This window comes from Corvus moneduloides, chromosome 2 (assembly GCF_009650955.1).
Source record: "Corvus moneduloides isolate bCorMon1 chromosome 2, bCorMon1.pri, whole genome shotgun sequence".
Classification (NCBI taxonomy): domain Eukaryota; kingdom Metazoa; phylum Chordata; class Aves; order Passeriformes; family Corvidae; genus Corvus; species Corvus moneduloides.
Window position 1 is genome coordinate 36727731 of NC_045477.1, and position 22935 is coordinate 36750665.

At 38.9% G+C, this 22935-nt stretch overlaps 1 protein-coding gene and 1 long non-coding RNA gene across 2 annotated transcripts in view; one reads left to right on the top strand and one right to left on the bottom strand.

The window, feature by feature from the left end:
• Positions 1–4943: 4943 nt before the first annotated feature.
• LOC116438331 lies at positions 4944–7474 on the bottom strand. Its single transcript, XR_004237678.1, has 3 exons — positions 7401–7474; positions 5545–5609; positions 4944–5052 (listed from the first exon to the last, which is right to left on the bottom strand). It is a non-coding gene; the product is annotated as an uncharacterized LOC116438331 (long non-coding RNA).
• Positions 7475–8630: 1156 nt separating this feature from the next.
• TYR (tyrosinase) overlaps positions 8631–22935 on the top strand; it is a 41986-nt gene continuing 27681 nt past the window's right edge. Inside the window, exons 1-2 of the mRNA XM_032099125.1 lie at positions 8631–9616; positions 19089–19305. Coding sequence (XP_031955016.1) covers positions 8774–9616; positions 19089–19305 — 1060 coding nt within the window. The 5' untranslated portion in view covers positions 8631–8773. The remainder of the gene's footprint in view (positions 9617–19088; positions 19306–22935) is intronic.

A 22935-nucleotide genomic window follows, 5' to 3' on the forward strand; every position in this document is an offset into this window, starting at 1 on the left:
TCCTTTTATTTGTAGGAAATGTCCTGTTCACTGTTAAAAAAGTTACTTATCTCTTAATATTTATTGTTTCTATTTCAGAAGGTTGTCTAGAAATGAAATATAATAAAAGTCACAAAACAATTGATATTGCAGGAATTTGTGTTCTCTGATCTGTACTTTGAAGTGTATAGGTGGCATAGCTCTCATTTAAAAATTAGAGCATTTATCCAGCCTATTTCTTTGTAAGGATGGTTTTGTAGAATTAATGCAAACTTATCAGTGCAGCTCAACAATGCATAGGCAAGTTAATTTTTGTGATAGATGCCTTTGGCAACTCAAGCAGCAACTCATGCAGGGATGTTTTTATCTCTGTTGCTTTCAAGAGGTAGGAAAATGTTTCAGTGAAGATGAATTCAAACTAGTGTCATACTGGGGAGCAGCACAAGGCATCTCTGCTGGGCTCAAGGACTGCTCAGGTTTACCCTGGTGAGGCAATGCATGATTAAATGTAAGGTTAAGATCACCTTTCTTACATCTCACCCTCCTTCAGATGTCTGAGTCTGAGCTTGTTACCTTGTATTTTCTTTCTAGTGGTGGAGAGAAATTGTCACCTTCTGAAAAGGATTAAACTGAACTATCACAGTTGTCTGTTTCAGGGTGAAATGACTGGACACATAGAAGGAGACAAGTGGAATGTACTGCAATCAGCTCTCTTCTGCATTATGTTCCTGAAAATTAAACTTTGTTATTGTTGTTAGTTTTGATACATACTCTCAAACACATTAAAAACAGGATTTGTGTGGCCTCAGCACAGGGCTTCTTTGTTTCTCTCCACCTCATTATCTTTATCTGAGAATTAAGGCAAAATACACATTTATATGTCATACCAATACATTAACCATTTGCAGTTCTCTAGATGATGTGAAATATTCAAAGCCCAAAATGTTACACATGGAAAGATATTGATCACACTGAAATCAAATGCATGCAAGGACAGTTTAAAAAAACAAAAATATTTAAAAGTCACCCATAAATGTAGCTGTCATGGAAAACACCTGTCACCCAAATAGTAAGGCTGAATTCCTCCAACGTTTTTCAAGAAGTTAAATAGAAAACAGGTGTTTTGCCCTCATGAAATGAAGACAGTCCCAAAAGTAGAGCAGAACTGACACTTACTTCCAGTTCTGGGAGATCCCAAAATACCAGACCTAGAAAACTTGAGACACCACTCCATATAGAAAAGCTACAGGCAAATGTTTTTAGGAATTTCTGAGCTTTGCATCTTTTCACAGGGGAATCTGACATGGCATTTGAGGCAGTGTTTGCTTTTAATCACCATGTGCAAAATAATAACCACATACTGAAAAAAATGCAGACTCCTCAAGAAAACATCCATACAAAAGGGTTTGAAGTCCCTTCTCTTCACCGGCATCTTCTTATTTTTGGTGTAAGGGGCAAGATTAACCATATGTGTGTTGGCAGTAATTTTCACACTATGACTCACTTTCAGTCCTTCTCTCACTCTGTATTTATCACTCCTTAGCGGTGAAGAGATCTTCGGTCATGCTGGTAGGCATGTGCTATCAGGATGCACAATATTGCCCTGCAGTTTCCACGTGTTTAAATGCATTTTACCTAACATAACATTAAATGTGGCTTTGTTTCTTGTGAGTGGAAGATCAGGTTCAAAATAAATTGGCAGTACTTAATGCTAGATCACCCTAAAATTCACTAATGTACACAAAGCTTCCAGCAAACCCTTTTATGTGCCTGACAATGAGGTTATTTGAAAAGTGTTTGAAAAGAAAAATTTATGGTTGGTGTGTCAGTCCAAGTCTGTGGCGTGCAAAAACCCAATTTTGCATCAGTGCAAGTGAGCACACACACACACAAAAAAAAATCCTTTAATTTATACTGTAGCTAAAAACTCCTTGTAGGGAGACAGACACGTTGTGCCTATTATATCTGAACGTGAGCAAATGGGTGACAAAAGAACCTGGCATAAGCAGGAGGGCTTTTAGCATTTTCATGTGTTCTTATAAAACTGGAAGAAGCAGTCGAAAGCTTCCTTAGAGAACTCACTCAGAAATCTTTGCTTCTCCAACCTCCCAAGTGGTCTGCGAAGTCACAGTGCTCAGAACCCAATCAGTCCTTCAGTTTCTGAAATTAGCCTTAGCACTCAAGACCTTCAAAAATTTTATGCAATTTGGGGTTTTTTTGTTGAAACCATACTTTAACTAAAAGACTGGGATGATAAAGTTGTTTAGGCCAAGCCCATCTCATATGACCAGGGAGAATTTAAGATTAATTTAACCATTTAAGTCACAAGAATCTCTTACATCAGAAATATTAAACATATTTCTTCTTAACGTCTTTAATTTGTCTTATTTAATACCCTGCACAACTGATGCACCACTTGCTTTCTAAACTATTTATTTCTGGTGTATTCTATATGTTTGTTCCCTGGCCTGGGGAAAAGAAAGGATTTCCAGGAACACACTTGGCCATTCATTTCTTTCAAATGTTTTTCTAGGTATATTAAGCCTCCCAGAACCTATAACTGGTGCACAAATAATGTTTTCAGTATTCATGTGAATAACCTCAACAAAATCTGCTTTGTTACCACCCACAAAATTGTTAAGCTTTTTTTTTTTGTTCCAGACCTTTGCTTTTTCTTCTGAAAAGTAGAAAATAGGCTTACTTTTTTAAATTTGTAAAACATACTCCAAATCTTTGTGTCTTTTGCTTTGTAACTACTCTAAGGATCATGCTGTCAAATATCAAGGAGGTATACGTTGTATTATTTGCACTGTTGTGCAGTAGAGACCAGATGCCTGGTGACATCCGTGCTGAACATATCACTGGCTGCAATTGGGCAATATTTAATCCACTTTTGTCATAAGAATTTCAAAATAAAGGCTCTTGTTGTTCATTTCCCTGCCACCTCAATGGCCCTTGGCAGATGCACTATGGATCCAGGAAGAGCAAGCTTGTACAGACACTTCCCTGGAGTAATTTCCCTTCCTCAAAGAATTTAGGGTTCTGAGACATGGTGCATTCATGTTTTATGATTCTGTGGCTTATTCTTTCCTGAATTTATCTGGTCAGTTTTTGAACTCATGAAAATTTTCAACTACAATGAACATAGCAGCTTAACTATGACTTGTAGGAAGAAAAAAGTCTCTTTTTGCTTGTTTCAAACACGCTGCATTGAGTAGGAAAATGAGAAAAATCACTTATAATTCACTGTCTCTTTGTTACTCAAAACTGTCAGCTATTATCAGAATAATTTTACATTGGAAGGACTTTTCTTTCCCCATTTTTCCAGATGCCTAATGTCTTACCAAGACATTTTGTTCTTTATTCAGAGAGTTTTCAGTCTGAGTAATAGAGTTTCCTATCCACCGTTTGCATTGAAGTGAAATTGAATGTCAAGGTCTTATTTATATATTTATTTAACTGTGGATTAATTAGTGAAGTTCTAGAGAGAATGCAAAATTCAGTACGATTTGATTCTTCATTACAGTCATTATTTGGAAGGCAAGGGGGGAAATCAGAGACCACATATTATATTTGAGTCTTTCATGCAGCTGGGCCTTTGAGTACTGTCAGACAGTTATGGAAGGTTAATAAGATTTTTTGAATTCTGAACAATATATGTCTTTTCCACTTATCTTTCACATGCTGCAGAGAGGTTTAAATTAACAGAAACGTGAGTGGAGCTATTATAGTTGTCTTCTTTGTTATCTGCATTTTCTCCCTGCACTGATCTGGGAATGAAGGACCACGTGATCTCCCCTCTGTAGAGCTGGGGAAGCAGAAGGAAGACACACATCATTCTGTGGACCCATTGGGCTTGCAGGTCATCTCCTCCTTGCCCATTCCAGCACATTCCCCTGCTTGCAAATCTTAGAATAATAAGCAGACATGAAGGTAGCAATCTGGGAATTAGAGAACAGTTGCTTTCCACAGCTTTCCTTCTCTCATTGTAGCTCATGGAAGATGTCTGTATGTTGTATATTGTAGTCTCTCAGCACGGTTTTAACCGATTTGCTCCTTCTTCCAGAGTTACCAAGATAAGCGGGGTTCAGGGGAGGCAAAAACTGCAGAACTCATTAACAATAACAATCACAAAGTTTGAGGGGTTCTCTGAGGTATCTGGAAGTCTAGCCAGCTAAACTTCTTCTCAAACTGAAATGAGGTGAAACTTACTGCAGGTAAGGATAATATTCAAAGGAGAATCTGAAAGCAGCATATGATATTGATTTCTTCTGTACATATGTTCTTTCCATTAGAACTGGCCCCATTTAGTCACATTTTTGTGAGGTTTATTTTTCATTGTAAAAGATATTCTGTAGGTGTGTAAATTTCAGGGTCTTTTGCCATCTACAAAGTTTTTATTTACCTCAGAAAATCTCTCAGATAAACTTTAGAAAAACTGTAGTGTTCTCCTCACCGCTTTTGAGTATTTAAAGGACTTTTTGGTAGCATGTTGAGAGGATCAATTTAAGAATAAAATAACGTGTGGTTGAATTTCAGAGAAAAATATGCATTTGAACTGCTTATTTGATGTACAAGTCCCCCTTCTACCTATAAGAAAAAGCTAGGTTTAATGGAAGCCCTGCTGCTCTTGGTCCAGAAGAGGTTATATGAGGTGACCTCATCCTCCAAGGGTCCCAGCTGATTTATATCCCTGTACCTGTGCCAACTGATTCTCTCATTCATTTTCCAAATTTAGTTTTTTGACACTGCACAGCTGTGTTTGCCTTACCACCAGCAGCTGCTGAGACCTGCTCTGTGCTAAATGTCACTCTCATGGTTTTTAATACACTGTTGATTATCTGTTTGCCAAAGTGTACACACACAGAAAACCAACACACAGCTACTAGCAGTTTTTATTCTTTTTCTGTTTCTCTGCAGAGCTGGATAAATGGAACAGGACAAGTCTGTAAGAAGCACCTAGAGTCACTTATTAGATATAGCTGGTTCTGAAGATGAGCCCAGCACCACGGGCACCCCAGGAGGAAGCTTCCCCCAGTCAACTTGCAGAAGCATCATTGGAATCAGAGGACACTGGAACAGAGGAGGGAGAGCATAGGCTTTTAATTGCAAGAGTAAAACCCTGCAGTTGGTTGGGACACAGCTGTGGGGAACCTGTCATGATGGCAGAGGATGCAGCTTTGCAATATGGGGGAGTCAGTCCAGGAGAGCTCCAACAGAGCAAAGGCTGGTGTTGCTTCTCCCCTAGTTGTTTCCACCACTAGTTTTGCACAGGGTAGATTGTTTGTCTGATCCCTCAGCAGGCAAGTTTCCCTTGGAAAATTAGTAGAACATTAACCCAGAAAAGACATGAATAATTTCCTTGTAGGTTGCTGACAAACCTTCAGTGCTTCCAACCTCAGTGAGCTCCTAGAAGAGACGGGATTTCCCGAAGCAGCACACTCTTATCCACCTAGTTAAAGCTGGGCCTGCTATCAAGGCCACAGGTATGAGCCACATAGTACTAAGAAATTGTATGACACTTTTCCTCTGAAAGTTGATAGGAAAGCACTCAGACTCACTTACCAAAATTTCCACTCTGCCCAGCATGCTCCGAAAAGCCAGAAGTCAGGCCACCTTTCAGCAAAGATCTGAAAGCAGAGGTGAAGTGTAAGTGGAGTGTAACAAAACTGTAGAAAATACTGCTTCAGCATCCCCCTTATATGCTGTTCTGTCATCAAGATTGACAGGTATAAGGCAAGTTTTGTGAAAACTATAGATGGATAGATTGGTAACTACTTTTGTGGTGCTTGCTATCTTCAGTCTGTAACAGGGAGAAACTGGCTTTGCCTTCTGCTATAGTTTCTATACTTTCATTGCTCTGATTGCATCCGCACCTCTTCTCCCTTGCTTTGGCCTGCAGATCAATGATATTTTTCTTACTCCTAGAAGTTGCCTGTAATATTTGGCCTATGTTTTCATACCAGTCTGACTACATGTTTTCTGATGCATTAAGTCTGTATCTAGGTCTCCCAGTATCAGATCAAAAATAACATGGCTCATAATAAAAGCATTGATCAGATAATATTCACTAGTTCATATAATCTGAGACCACTGGTTTATCAGACTGAATTTCCTGGCTGGTTAATAGACTATCTGTCTTTCCATTCTCTAATTGTCAACTGGTCCTTGTACTTATCCATCTCAAATAACCATATCTTTTTTTTTTCTTTTTCTCTAGACGATTCTGATTTCCACTGGTAACTGGGCAGCATCAACTTTGTCTATCCAGCCTTTGTTAAAACCTCCACAGCTTTATGCTTGACTTTTAACCACAATTAAAATTATTCTCCACTTCCCCATCCCAATTTTTTTCCCCCACTCAACACAGCCAACTAGGCCTAAAATCCCCACAGAATTCCCAAAAAGTATTAACAAGCAATACTGAGGGATACTTCCTTCATGGTGCCATCCAGCTATCAGAACATTTTAAAAGCTACTAATATTACTTGAAACTTTGATTGCTTCAGTATTAGCAGCCCAGAAGGGAAATTATTGTGACATTCTACAAAAGGAAGACATGATATTTTGAAGATCAGCCTACTCAGCTCTGAGGAAATAAAGAATTAATTTTATGAGTTAATGTGAACATCCATTCAATGCTGTTGTTTTTCACTTGGAATGTTCCTTGTCCATAACTACATCAGAAAGCCACAGGCTGTGACTACATGAAGTTCAGTTTAGCATTGCAGCATAGTGTTGAAAATCTGATTGTAACACTGCAAGCTAGCCAGCAGGTGAGCCTCAGGAAGACTTCTCGCTACTCTGGGAGTTTTCCTTCTAGTAACTCTTGACAGGTCTATAAAGCAAGAGGGGCGTGTGCTGCTCCTGAGTCACATTCCTGATTCAAAGCTTCTCATTCATACCATTTCGCAGGGAATTCTGTGGTTAACCAGCTGCTTAGGAAACTCATCATATGACAACTCTCAAGACTCAGATCCTTGTTTTGTAACATTGAACATAAAATCTCGTTTGAATATTAAACCAGGGTATTGAATGTATTTGTATGTATGGCTTTCTGCATAAATATAATTCGAGGGATTTTCTGGTTCAGTCTGAGGCTCCACCTCAAGTTTCTCCCAATCTCTGTAGCTTTTCAGTGAAAAATTTAAAGTATCATCAGAGATGGGTCTCTCCTCATGTGTAGTATTTTTGTAGTATCCATGGGAGGAACAGTAAACAAAATGGCAACGTTTCCCAAAGAGTCAGGTACAAATAAAATAAAACAAAACAAAACAAAACAAAACAAAATAAAATAAAATAAATGAGTAGCATTTCTACGAAAAAATCTGTTTTACAAGCCTAACATGGAAACCAGGGGAATCAGCTAAAAGATAGTAAACATCAGAGTATGGTTAGTAATATTTTTTGAAAAAGCAAACCCTTGCCCTTTGCCCTTCTTGCTCCAGGCTCCCCCATCACAGGCTCCCTGGAAGCAGGATTCAGGGATAATCCCCTGAATACATGAGGCGTAGAAGCCAACAGGATTAAGGCACCTCGTGCTCCTCAGCATGGTCATGTGATGACCTCCTGATCCCGGCAAAGGCATTGTTTCCCAGCAAGGTTCTCACTTCATTTGCCTATATGTTGTTCTTGCCCTCCCTAAGCACAAGGAAATAATTCACAAAGCTTTTTGTAAGAAACAAACCCAAGAAAACCACCCTTACTGATAGCAGTAGTAGCTGAAAAAAAAGAAGGAAATTCATGTGCGATTTGCCCAGCAGTAAAACAACAGTTGTCCTCTTGCAAGGGGCAACTTCAAAGAATGTCTAACTTCTAAATCTGCTCATGCAGCTCTGTCAGCTCTGCTCAGGCTAATGTACAAGAAGAAAGAGGTGGGTGGTCTGGAGGCTGCCCAGTAACATATTGAGTAAAGAACACAGATATGGTGTTTGCAAACTGCTTGATGGGAGAAAAACAGGAGTCAATGGTTTTTTTCCTGATCCAGAGACAGCTGCTCCAAGGGCTTTCTGAAAATCTATTGGTAGATTGTCTGTGTTCCCCACAAAACTGTGGAGAACACTGTCATGCAGAGTTCTGTGTGTCATCAACTGTGAAAACACTATCAATTCTAGGAGAAAAAGGTCATTTTCTTATGAAAAGTATATTACTTCCCTCACTTCCCTCTGCCACACTCCAATCCAAGAAAGGCAGTTTACACTGAAATGTAAAAATACCAAGCCAAATAATTTGTTCTGGTTCTGCCCTATGTTCACACTTAATCTGAGCACATTTTGGTTTCGCTTCCTGTTAAAAAAAATAGGTTGTTCACAAATTCTTTATTTTCTCATTTTTAGGTACACTGTTCTTCCTATTTAACTGACTAGACTCTTCCAGGTCTTTTTTTTTAATCAACCATTTACTCTAAAGCATATAAACAAACTAGGAATCCTAAGAACTTACAGTTGATTCTGTGCCCAAATTTTAATTTTACTTCCTCTCCAACTGCCATGGGAAAGCAATCATGTGCTAGGCAGAAGGCAAAAGTTTATAATAGATGCCTGTATTTTGAAACTTGTAGAGGGAGGGGGGGAAAGTCAATTGGCTTTCACCTAGAACATGTGATAATGAGATTAACCCTGAAGTGTATTTTGTGTGTAAATGCTTCTCATGTAGGAATGGGGAAGAACATTGAAGGGTGTGCTGTAGCAGAAGTCAGCAGTGAAGCATTCCTGGTGGAGGGGAGGAATTCCTTTCACACGCAGGCCTTTGGAGGGGTCAGAGAGAACACTCCATGCACTGAAGCATAACGCTGATGCTTTCCTGCTGCTCTGTCAGTATGCTGCTGTTTGCCCTGGGTTTTCTGCTAGTCATCCTTCAGCCGTCCACCGGGCAGTTCCCCAGAGTCTGTGCGAACGTGCAGAGTCTGCTGAGCAAGGAGTGCTGTCCCCCCTGGGATGGAGACGGGTCCCCTTGTGGGGAGCTTTCCAGCCGAGGGTCCTGCCAGAACATCCTTCTCTCTCAGGCTCCACTGGGACCACAGTTCCCTTTTTCAGGAGTGGATGACAGAGAGGAGTGGCCCTCTGTATTTTACAACCGGACATGTAGATGTGAAGGCAACTTCATGGGATACAACTGTGGGGAGTGCAAATTTGGTTTCTCAGGGTTCAACTGCACTGAAAGGCAAGTGAAAACAAGAAGAAACATCTTCCAGCTCACCACCAGTGAGAAGAACAAGTTTCTTGCCTATCTTAACCTGGCAAAGAACATCCCTAGCCAGGACTATGTTATTGCTACTGGCACGTATACTCAGATGAACAATGGCTCCAGCCCCATGTTCAGAGACATCAACGTGTACGATCTCTTTGTGTGGATGCATTATTATGCCTCTCGAGACACACTCTTAGGTGGCTCCAATGTGTGGCGGGACATCGATTTTGCCCACGAAGCCCCCGGTTTTCTGCCTTGGCATCGGGCCTTTCTGCTGATGTGGGAACGTCAGATCCAGAAGATAACAGGTGATGAGAACTTCACCATCCCCTACTGGGACTGGCGAGATGCAGAGGACTGTGTGGTCTGCAATGATGAGTACATGGGTGGCAGACATCCCACCAACCCTAATTTGCTCAGCCCAGCATCAATTTTCTCCTCGTGGCAGGTAAGAACCAGCCAAGGAAAGAGGAAGGGAATTATCCTACCTGATTTTAGGCACATAGGTGAGGTGCACAAAATGGGAGCTTAGTCACACTGCCTGCCCTTAGATATTACTAGAGAGAAAGTAAGCAATACCAGAAAGCAAGTCAGATTTTATGTGGACCTTGCCTTCATTTAGAACTGTTCATATGTAACTTTGACTCATTTCTTTCTGACTGTAGGATTTAGGTTGTTTAATTAAGAACATAAAAGTAAAGTGGAAGGGGGAAAGCTATGCCTTAGTGTCCAAATATGGCCTTTATCAGCTTAAACATGCTTGGTTCTGGTGTGCCAGTCAGGTCAGAAGAAGCAGGATTTATGCACATGAATTTCTAGCATGCAACCATTGCAAAACAATAGGTGACTGAATGATGGAAGTAGAAGCAAAGGGTTTTCAGGCGCTCTACCCCTCTCCCAGTGTATTCCTCCTATCCATGAGTTAAAAACTATCAAATTAAACTAACCTGCTTTCAATGTTAAACAAACAGACAAATAAGCAAACCAAACCTTTAGAGCAGAGAAGAATCAGCTCTGTAATTCACAACAATAGTTCAAAGAAATAGCAGAAATAATCTCTGTTGCTCAGAGGAACTGAGAGGCAAACTCAATAGCAATTCCTGCCAATTAAAACCACTTCAAATTAGCCCAGAAAGCACAGGGAAATTACATATATACATAAGTGATAAGGTGTCATGTAGCTGAACTATAGTGTGCTGTTCTGACACTGAGAGCTTTTTCTTGTCTCTTGCTCATCACTGCCACATTGCCTAAAATACAGTGACAAAGGTCTATTAGCTTCAATAGACACACTCCATCATGACAATAGCAACAGTTGCTTCTGGCGTTGAAGTCTATGATTATGGTCATCTAAATCTATCCTCTATTTATTTCTGTAGCAGCAGCCCAAATGAAGGCTGGGCAGTTTCAGTGATTTACCAGAGACAAATTCAGGCAGCTCTGGGATATTCTGGCATATTACAAATCAGCACCCAACTGGGCTTACTGGGCTGGTTGGGCTGTATTTAGTCTTGATTTGTGCTCTCTGAATAATAGAGGGTGGGTATATCTCTAAATTCAAGCATTTGGAGATACAGGAACAGAGCAACTTAGGCTACTCTCGGGCATACCTTTTTCTCCCTCACACAGGTACTTTTCAGGGACCATTCCCAGAAGAATGCTTGCATAGAGACACTGTTTATGAGACTAAAATTATTTTACTGACATAGACATGGATTTTTTTATGTCACTTGGCCTCAGTGTCTGAGAAATTTCCTGAAGACATTTAATTTAGTGTAGGCATAGCCATAAAATAGATTCAGAAACAAACATACAGTTTCATCCCATTTTCTAAGATTCTTCTTATTTCTAACACTTTTAATCTGCATCAACTCTATTAGCTTAATTAGATTGCATTATCAGGAAGAAGGGGATCTTATGTTGTTCTGCACTCAGCTGAATAAATGATTGTGTGAAAATTGTACATGTGGTAAAGTGGATTAAATGAAACCAGAATTGCACTGATTACATGTGTCAAGTGGAGCTATCAATACAGTATATAGGATGAGATAACCAAGGTAGCAGGAGGCAGGTAATACAGAGAAATCAGCAAGCTGCTGGCAGAATTTTCTGAAAGACATGCAGTTGTCAGATAGTTGCATTTAGCTCATTTTCTTTTACAAAGGTTTTATTAATTGTATCAAGATTCTTAAGATATTTCCATCCTGGTAATAACTGCTCAGAAAATTTATTAGAAGCAATTAATATATTTAAGAAACAGGTTTATAATTTTTTATTTAAAGTTAGTTCCCACTAATATATTCTTAAAATAAAGATTTTTTTAATGGAACAAGTTGGTCAAGGAGATATTTTTGTGTAACTTTAATAGGTGCAGGAATAAAAAATATGCTATATTTAAAACTCATTCAGTGTCAGTGTACATAGGTAAGAGCACCTAAGTAATTTGCTGACATTTTCCACATAATTTCTGAAAATGCTTATCACTTGTATTCTTCAGCCACTTCTGGAAATGTTAAAATTTTATCAAAATTTCCAAAATAAGCAAAAACTTTACCTTCAAAGGGTATTATTTCCCTCTAATATCTTCTATCTATTTATGGCTCTCCCGTCTTATCTAGAGAAGGAATGAAAAAGATTGAACAGATCTGCATTTTCAATCAGTGAGTTTGGGATAAAGATATTTTTTATTAACCTTGAATCCAAATTTAAACAACTGCTTAATAGGGAATAACAGTCAATACAGTTCCTTCAAGTAGCACAAAGTAAGAGATCACTCTAGAAAATCAAAAGGGAACAAAAATAGCCTTAGCTTGAACCGGAAAACAGCCACGGATCTGCTGCAGAATGCTCTGATTATCTCAGCTCTGTAGCTAAACAGCATGAGTACAAAAAAAAAAAAAAAAAAAAAAAAGAGGATCCAGAAATGTGAAGGAATTTAGGCTTTTAATGAGCATTCGAAATAAAAAGAGGGCAAGAGAAACCTTTGAGTAGCACATCAAAAATATGGTCTCCTTTTTAGAATTTTAAGTTTCTTTCCAAAGCAAAACAAAACAATACCTGCTATGTTAGGAAATGGTTTAGATTTATTTTAAAAAAGGTAAAGTGCCTACTCGCAGAACAGCATCCCTCTTCCTTTTTTTTTAAACCCAAAGAAAGGAGAAAATACTTTATTCCATTGAGGAGTTGCCATGGCAACATGGATACCCATGGATACATGCAGAAATTTTTGCTTTTACCTTACTTTTTCTTCAACATGCTACTGTTACCACTTGGCTAAGTGAATTATCCATCCACATTATTCTCATGTTTGTCATCTAAGTGACACTTCTGATTCCTGCCTCTTTTTTACCAGAAAGACTATCAGGAATCTTTACTGGATTTGTTTGTTTGCTTATCTCATGTTTTAGGGTGGGTGGGAAGGGTTTTCTCATGTTTTCAGTTACTTGTTTGTTATGATTCAAATGTTACACTCAGCATTAGGGCTGCATGAGACATACTAATGCTTTACAATTCTTGCAATTCCATGTCAACTTAACAGAAAACTGTATGGGAATTGGAGCTATTCCATGACATTTTGAGAGATTTTTTGTTGTTGTTGTTTTAGTGATCTTTTCTACAATTATTCAAGATAATGGATTTATTTAAAAAAAAAAAAACCAAACTAGTTGAAAATGTCCCTGCCCATGGCAGGGGGGTTGGACTATCTGACCTTTAAAGGTCCCTTCTAACCAAAACTGTTCTATGATTCTAGATAGTAGGAGATGAAATTCTGTCTTCTACAACAGGACTAATTTCGAGAAACAGCTGAAGTCAATGGAGTTGCAAATGCATAAAAGCCTACTGCAAATAAAAGCAGAATCTTTCTGCTGGTAGTTTAGAGTCTGGGAATCCCCACAGTGTGCTAGACATAGGATGAAGAAAATAAAGCTGGAGAATGTAAGTGCTATTTCAGTTTGTTGTTGTGGTAAGCAGGAAACACCACCAACTTCAGCTCCCTCTCTTCTGTCTCTCCTAAGACTTGAGAGAAGCAATTGCATAACGTGGAGAGCTGGCTGCTCTTGGATGTGCTGGGGTAAGCCTGCTGCCAATTCTTTGTTGCAAGCATGGAAGATTTCCCTCAGTACTTCATTCCATATCACCCTGAAGAACCACTTACACAAAAGCAAAGCTACTACAAAAGAGAAACAAGTTACACAAATAGAAAATGGATAAAATGCTTCTGAACTAATAATGACTACTTTAGATCCATTACCTGAAAACATGACTTCATAAGAAATACGAATTCTGCTATTCAGACATAGTTATTTAATTCTAAGTACATTTTATCAGGGAGCTGTATTGCTGGCTGAATAGTCTGACAGCATCATTTGAAACATTATTTTGCATTTATCTTTAAAAACTGCAGGAATTTTTCAGAAATACAAACACCAGAAGCCAGTACTTCTTTATTCTTAAATCAACCAAAGACTTACATTCATCTGCTTGTGGACACCCAAAGAACTCACAAACTCAATGACTATTTTTGTTTTTTGCAACTTAATAAGCTGTGATGCCAGGTACAGGCTGGTACATTAAAAAGCAAGAGCCCAAATGCAGGAGGTAAATATAAAGAAATAGTTTGTGAACTCTATTCTCTAATGATATGCTTACATGGATTATAAATTTGAAACATTTCCTGTTAGGAAGAGGTATTTCTTCACATGCCACCTCATGACCACAGCAGGAGGGTATCAGGATCTGTGCACAGCAGAAGCAGCCACTTGGGTACCCTCAGCCTCTATGTCCCTGTGATTTGCTGCCCATGGGGTCATGTGTGGGTGACAGTGGAGCTGGGTCCCTGGATGCTTGGCTGTCCGCTAGTGCATAGCCATGCTTGCTCAGGAGTCATGGGGATAAAAGATAAAGAACATACACATTCAGAGGTGTATAAATCAATAGCTAGATTAATTTCATTAAAACTGGGGTTTGTTAATAATTCACCAGCAGAAGAAGCCTACCATCTCTCTCTCTAGAGAGAGGTGTCTGAGTGATTTCACAGTAGACATGGAGACAGCAGCAGTGATGGTACAGCTTGGAGACAGCCAGGGAGCAGGCAATCACGCCCTGTCAGACCAGAAGGTGTTAGCGAATACTTCATCAGTACTTGTTAATAGAGTTTTCTACTCTGGCCCAGCACCATTTTGAGGTGCTTAATGGGGTGTAGGTTACCCCCCAAATTCTGGACTGCCTCCAAGCAAAAAGGTGAAACTCAGCCAGCTTTTACTGAAGGCTGAGAAAATACCTTGAAGGCTCCAGGTTAGTTCCAGTGCTGTCAGTCCATGTTGGTCTCATCTCCTTTTAGCTGAGTTTCACAGTTTCCTCAGTTTATGTATGTTCCATAAGGGGAAGAAAGACAATTAAGGACCTTACCCTTTTAGAAGACGTTAGAATTTCTTCAAAGCTTTGCTTTCCATATTTTCTTTTCTTTCAGTCCTCTGCCTGTTTAACTTTTCCATTCCTGCCAATATTCAGCAGTACATGAAGAACCAGATATAAATATACATAATCTCTTAAAACCCTTTTGGTCTGCTACAGATACAGCACCTTTCAAAGTTCCTCCTATAAAAACAAGGTCCCAAATTACAGCTTGTATCTGGGGATTTCCTTGCGTTTTCCCAGTTTGGTGAGTAAATATCTTCTGGATTCCACTTAATTAGGATTAAATTATGCCAGGCCCTAATGCAGCCAAAAAAAGAGTAAAAATTAAACCTCTTTATAGCTGCCAAATGTTTTAAACCCAGTGTAAGACCTGTGCTTTAATGACATTCCCAAGCAAGGTTGTGAGAGTAAGTGGAGAAAGAGAGAGAAAGACAATGAATCATTGCAAAATCTCTTTTGGCTCCATAACAGGACCCAAGGCTCCAAATCAGGAGCTCAGACTTCATGTAGGACAAGGCAAGGTGAGGGGAGGTGTCAAGGAAGGCCATGAAGTCACATCACATCTCTGGCTGGCACACATCAGCAAGTTAAGTGGTTGCTCTGACTGTAGTCTGAAGTGGTTCTTTCAGACTATATAATCTGCAGCTCAACACTATGAAAATATGCTGGTAGAGCTTCTGGAGGGGGGCAGATCCCTGCTCAGGGGGCTCAGAAGACAAGCAGAGCAAGGAACCAGTTCTAAAGCACACAGAGGTGTGGATTAGCCCTTTGAGTGGCTCTACTGCCCCAACAAACTGAGGAACTTCGGATCACTTTGTAAGTGAGCACCTATTTCAATACCACAGAGAATCCTCTTTTCCCAAGCATTCAGGTATATATTACCAGTGTTGAATGCCCTTATGAGCACAGATCTAATAGGCGAAAGTAACCCCAAGAAATCTGTCACAAAATTCCCCAAAGCTTTGAATTTAGAGACAGCAGGCAAAAGACTGAACATTGTTGAAGTGTTCTGTAACGCAGTTCCCTTTATTTTGCCACAGGGCCTGGTCTGTGCATGCAGTTGCAAAGTAAAAGACAAAAGACTTTCCCATTTGCCAAAGGTGTGAGACAGCCTCTACAGTCTGTTTTCTAAGAAACACTCCGAAGAGCTCTGTTCAAGATCTCACCTGCAGTGCACAGAGGGATATTTTTTGCTGGGTGCTACAAGGTCCAGAGGCAGTGCTGCATATTCTGGACTGCCATCTACTGGCATTTGCTCAGCTCACTATTTACATAATCCTTTCCTCAGAGTATCTTCCGAACAGTTTCCCTGGAGCTGAGGAATTCACACAGGCAGGTGCAGCTGGAATTTGAGGATTTGTCCAGGATGAATTGAGAAATTTGCTCAGGACTGTGCTAAAAGGGGAAAAAAATCATGCTTTAAACCAACATCTTTATAGTAAAAAGAATTCCTGCTGAAGGAAAAGAAGGCAATGATGTGACCCATTTTATGTATCCTTTATGCAGATTACATCCAGAAAGAACCATTTGACTGATCTATGTTGTATTATCACTTACACATCACATGACAGTTAAAACAACAAATTATCGTTTCAGGATAGATGCTTAATTAATATCACCTAGGTTAAATCTTTCTGGAAAAGCATCCTGCTTAATTTTATGACCAAGCCTTAATTTTTAGTTCAGAAAAAGAAAAAGCAAAAGGTTACAGACAAGCATTTTTATTCCTGGCACTTATGTTGGCATTTCTTGACCATGATTTACCAAATGCCTTGTGGCATCTGGCTTCTGTTTAGGATGAATTTAGTTAGTCAGACAGTTAACAAAGGCTACACTGAAACATAAATGGAAAAAAAAAAATAGTGCTCTGATTTATAACCCTCATGACATTAACAATTACATTAAATCCCCCTGAAATAGATAAACAGAACAAAGGGGGAAAGTTTCTTTGTTTAGAAATATATTTGATCTCATGCTTGAAGATTCCCTATCTGAATATCTGAAAACTGCGTCTTGGACAGAGCATGCAATTCCTCTTTAAGACACAATAGGGATATATCCCCAGGGCAGTGGGGAAAGGACAAAAGATAGGAGATGGCAGGATGAAGAACCCAGGAGATATGAACCTAGATAAAGTCCATAGGAGAGAGAAAGAAAATCCACACATAGGTAGTTTCTGAGCCAAGTGACAACTGAGAAACAGGTTGAGCATCACCAGCCAAGAAACATTTGCCTTCATCACTAATGTACTTCTTAGGGACACAGAATGGTGCATCTTTATGAACAAAGAAATTACTAGAGCTTCTCCTGAATTGTCCATGTTCCTCCTAATGAGAATCAATTCTGTCAATAATACAAACCAAACATAAAAACAACACTGTAGCTATGGCTTGTGTTTATAACTTTGGGCCTCTCCCTGTCGCTACCTCTCCTTTCTTGGTGGAAGTTCTTAGAAAAGACTCCTTAGAGGCACATTCCTGACCTGAGTCCCTCTTAGAGGTACAATCCTAACCCACTTGGTGAGCTTTTGGGGAAATGTGCTCATGCAACTCTCTGCTGGAAAACTACCTATAGCCTCCAAGAGCACCTCAGTAGTTTTAACAGACACGCACAGATTGCAGCTAACAGAGCAGTGTCTAAGGATAAAGTTCTCTGGTAAGCTTTCTTATATACCCCCAAAAAGATGAGAATAATTTGTTCATGATATTCATGTTCATAGAAAATTTATCATTGAAGAACTCCAGATGCTTAAGGACTCTATGTTATATCACCAGCTTCATCAAACATCATCTGTGAATTTGTCATCAAATCACTTACAAAAGGATTCATCTGATCTCCTTCCACTCGTTCAAAAGTTAGTTCAGCAGCACATCAACTTGCCTTTGGCTTTGTCTTTAGTTAGTTCAGAAGCACATCTGAGCCTCCAGGGTGTGATTCATCCCACCCTAATGCAGAAGCAGAGCATTAAGTTGAACGCTCTTAATTTTGCTTCCCTTGCTAACTGCAGTCCAGAGACAGTTTCTGCATTGATTTTTTTACTCATTTTATTTCATTGACTTAGTCAATGGAGAGAGTTAGGCACCCCCAGAGGTAAGTACATCTCACCTACCAGACATCTGGTTTGAGAGAGCTGAATCACACTCAGGAGATGCCTCTCTCCCCTGACTGCAGAGGTCATCCTAAAGTGTTGATTCAATCTCACCATTTGTACTTGGCTAGTATAAGTGAAATTAATTTCCCACCCACTTCCTTCATCAACAGAGAATCACATGTTCTTCCATCTCATTCAAAGCAGAGATTACTGCTTTCACTCACCTCCTTGTTCATTGTTTTTCTCCATGAAATAGAAATATACCTTCAGGATAAAAGAAGTTGAGCTTTCAATGTTAGGTGTTTTCTCCCCCACGATGTCTCACTCACTAATGAGACCCACTCTTTTTCCATACAAATTTCTCATTACCCCATTGATTACTTGCTAACTGCAGAGTCCTGTGTTTTAAAGGGGTCTCGGGTGGTTTGGAGTTTTACTTGTTTTGGTGTTTTTTTCAGGAGGAAAGCAAAACAATAGACAGTGACTTTGATTCAGAGCCTCAGCCTTACCTGCTAGGGATACAAAACAACTTCTGGGAATTTTGAGCAGCTGTTGTTCTGTTTCATTATCATAGACCCATCACTGAACTACCTTGCTCTTCCAGGAGTCTCAAATTGGACTGGCAGCTTCTACAGATCAACTGACAAATAATGACTTGTTATGTCATTGCAATTGGACTTTGTCTATGAACCCAGAAAATTTATATAAATGATGCTGGATTCTGGAAGTATTTTACATCTGTATCCAGCTCTCTGTTTAAGATCCTTTCCCAATATCCATCCCTATGGTATTTCAGTTGGTCATACATGTTCATCTCTGCAATATTTCTAGGAAGTACAGCAACAACATTTTCCATTTCACACATGTAGCATCATTGAGACATAGAGAAAGTAAGTGCCCATTTACCCTGACAAAGCATACAGAGATATTTTCATAATAACTTTTTATTTCATATTTCAAGTCAACAATTGCCACTCTTACTGTGTGGGATAAAAAAATACGTGATTATGGCTTTATTCAGTAGCCTTCTGCAGCCAAAAAGCCTCCCTTTAGCAACGTCAGCAGTAGATTTAACTCTTTGTCCTGCTGCATTGGTGGGTAACACTGAATTTAGCCTCAGTGAGTTTTCAAGAGCATGAATGAGATTTGATGCCTTAGCCCACATGAGTAGTTTCAGATACAGATAAGTGTATTACTTCAGAATATGCACTGTATTAGAGGACTGTTTTCAATGAAATAACCATCTTTTATTAAAATCATACACATAAAATGTAAAAAATCATATGTACTCTTGAAACAAACTTATTACGCAGTACATTTTCTTTGCTCTTAAAAAAATTATTCGAAGTACCTCTTTTGGCTCTTTTGTTTTTGTAATTGCAATTCCTCTAATAGAAAGTGTTTTATGCAGGTAATTTGCACTCAGTCTGAAGAGTACAACAGCCAACAGGCTTTATGCAGTGCCACGAGCGAGGGGCCTATTAGGCGAAATCCTGGGAACAACGACAAATCAAGAACCCCAAGACTCCCATCCTCAGCTGATGTTGAGTTTTGCCTTTCACTGACTCAGTATGAATCTGGACCCATGGATAAAATGGCCAATTACAGTTTCCGAAACACTTTGGAAGGTAACATACTTTATTCTGTTATGCCATTCCCATCTGTAAATTGTTTCTCTCTGGGGTTAGAGTCTTCAAACCGTGGGAAGACTGAGTTGATTTAATGAAGAATAACTAAAAAAGAAAGAAAAAGTTATGCCTTCACCTGGAACTGCAGCAGACAGAAAGAACCACGTTAAAGGCATTTGATAACAAACTAGAAACTCTAGACAAGATCAGACCCTAAGTCCGTCTGTTAGGAGATACTGTCTCCTGCTTCAGTCAGCACCAGGCACTGCAAAGTAAATACAGCACAGCAGAAAAGCTGAACATCCAACAATCTGCTTGTGCACAACCATACGTAACCATGTAGCCATGGGGGGGGACATGTTGGCCCTGGAATTCACTGTCTTCCAGGGACCAGGCTGGATAACAAGGGTGAAAGACAATGCTGCCAGCTGGCATGTTATGTCTACATCATTCCACTGTGAACTCCACAGCAGACTTTTTCCCAAAGTCCAAGGAACATGGATTGAGCTATCCCTCAAAAATGGCACTTAGTATAATTTCCAAAAGAATTTCGATGTTTTATCTTAATTATCTAGCTATTTAACCTGTTTTGAATTTTCCTAATTGGCTAGCAAACATAAGTTCTTTACTAAAAGAAATTCTTAATATCTGTCTACTAAACTCTTTTGAATCTTGCAAAATTGCTAATGAGCAAGGATAACATATTGTACATTTATCAATAAATATATTTCTACAATATCATATATCAGCTGAATCAAATGTGATCTACTTTTCATGTCCATGATCTTTTGGTTTGCAAGGAACTGTGTAAGGGCACAACAACACAAGATAGGAGTACGAGTGAGGATAAGACAGGAGTCATAAAGATGATCAGAGGGATGGAGCAACTCTTTTATGAAGACAGGCTGAGAGAGCTAGGGTTGTTCAGCCTGCAGAAGAGACGGCTTTGGGGGAATTTTAATGGGGCCTCCAAGTATGTTAAGAGGGCTTATAAAAAGAAGGGAGAGATATTTTTTTTATATGGGCAGATGGTGAGAAGACGAGGGCCAGTGGTTTTAAACTCAAAGAGTGAAGGTTTAGATCAGATATTAGGAAGAAATTCTTTACACAGAGGATGGTGAGGAACTGGCACAGGTTGCCTGGAGAAGCTGTGGCTGCCCCATCCCTGAAAGTGTTCAAGACCAGGTTGGTTTGGGCCCTGAGCAACTTGATCTAGTGAGTGGCATCCCTTCCCATGGCAAAGGGGTTGGAACAAGATGAGCTTTGAGGTCACTTCCAACCTTAACCATTCTATGATTCTAAGATAGTAAAGTTTTAGTATGTTCATTATTAGTCTTAATGCAGTGTAGAACGCCATAAAGCTTCCTTGGGAAAAGTGGACCAGTTTCTTTGTAAAAATCATCAGAAATTCAGAATTTGTCTCTTGCAGACTAGAAAGAATCCAGACAATAAGTGTCTGCATCTCTGAACATTTCTGTCCTTGAAAACAGAAACTACATGAAGTATTGAAAAGAAAAAGGTGATATAACTGAGTAGAGCTTTGCCTACATTTTACTCCATAAAGTGTGTGAATGGATGCAAAGGGTGGAGTGGAAGTAGTAGAGAAAAAGGAATTGAAGTAAACAAGTCATGAATTACTGAGGGTCTACCATCATGCTACTGGTCTTGGAAACAAAAGCAAAAGCATGGTCTGTGGTAGCATTTTATTTTGTTTTTTAACTTGAATCATTTCAACACAACTTTATACCACAGAACCACAAACACTTCTGCCAACCAACTTATTTAGTTAACAAGATACTGAACTGCAATGTGAAATGAAGAATTCATGGCTAATGTTGAAAAAGATGGTGGAAAGTTTTAAAAGAAATTTTACTGCAAAAAAAAAAAAAAACTTCTAGTGTATTAACTCCTTTCTTAAAAGTGGCTAGTTTAGTTTTTTGTGTAAAAATGCCAAGCTTAAATTGACGACTTGCATTTACTTTGTCTGTGCCTGCCTACTTCTTCTTGACTGTGTTCTTACAAATCTGTTAACACTTTGTAGTTCCCCACATTTTGTTCTTTTTCTAAGCAAAACATTGTTCAATCCTGCTTTGCTTATTTGCACAATTTTGTGCCAATACACCTAAGATAAAATTCTAATTCCTTTTAGATCCCAAGGAAATCCAAAGTAAGTGCATTGACCTTATTGGAGTTACTCTAGGTTTACGAAAGGTGATCAGAACTAAGCCAGGGACTGTAACTGAGCAGTTCCTGATTTACACCACTGTGAGATTTATGCCTCAGTTTCAGTTCTATAATGGAAAATACCTGTGATCACATAGAAGATCCCCTTGTGGGCAAAACTTTATGCTTTTTCATTCTTCAGTGCACTGGAACAAAGGCTAAAACTTTTATCCTTCAAAGGGGCAAATATCATCATCTCTATGAGCAGATGACAACAAGGCAGGCTGAAATTTCTGTTTGATTAACATAAAAGGGCTGCTGCAGAGACAGGAATTATGTCACTGAAGAATTTATGTCACAACAGCCATAAACAGCAAAGGTCAATATTGTTCAATAAAACCTCCCCAAGGGGCTGAGCGCATGAGTTGCCCTCTCTGTGACAGACAAGCTTCTGCTATGAATGAAAAACAACAGGTTAAAAGCAGTTTACACTTTGCCCCTGGGAGCAATTATTTTAAATAGGATTTGTTGATTCGTGGTCCTAACCGAGGAACACTGTTGACTTCATTGGAAGCTTCGTGGATTGAAGAGAACAGAAAATCAACCTAGTTTAAAAGCATCAGGAAAGATCAGAAATGGATTAGCTGACTTCAAATTAAGTAGTTTAACTTCTTTGTTCAGTCCAGTTTTGGTGTGTAATACCTTGAATGCTACTTCCTAACAATAAGAGATGGATGAAAAATTTAGACTTTCTTTTTTCTTTATGAGCAGATTCCACAGTTGAAATTACTTTATTCACAGCAACTTCGAATGAAAATCAGGTCCTTTTAAGTTTTGCACAAAGTGACAGAAGAACATTCAAAAAATTCTAAAACCCTGTATTACTTTCATTATTCATGAATTAACTCATGAAAAATGGTATAAAACCAAGCCATGTCATAGCATTCCATTGTCTGTCACAATTATGTATTGTTACTGCTATTCTGTCATGAAATAATGGAATTAAATATCAAACATTTCAAAATGTAATTTCATTTTAATAGGACATTTTCTTTTTTTTCCTGAAATGAGAAATTTTCATCTGGAAAACTTTTCTCAATGTTTTCACAGCAATCCATAAATCTATAGAAAAAATGATCTCTAAAAATGAAGTTAGCCAACAGAAAACTTCTAATTGAAAAAGTTTCAGCCTACAGCCAACATTCCTCATCCAGCTTGAACCTCCACCTCTAGATAAATTTATGCTGTACACTGAGAAAATGTTGTCAAATTGCAAAGAGCCATTTCTAGAGAACTAGAAGGACTATTCAGCACAGATCACATTGAAACTCTACAAGAGAAATTTTAAGAAAAAAAAAGTAGATGATGATATGGTCTAAATTAGATAATCACAAACTTTCATTTACTCTAGTCACACAGGTCAAATTCTATGGATTTTGCAGCTACTTCACTCTAGAGGGATTACAG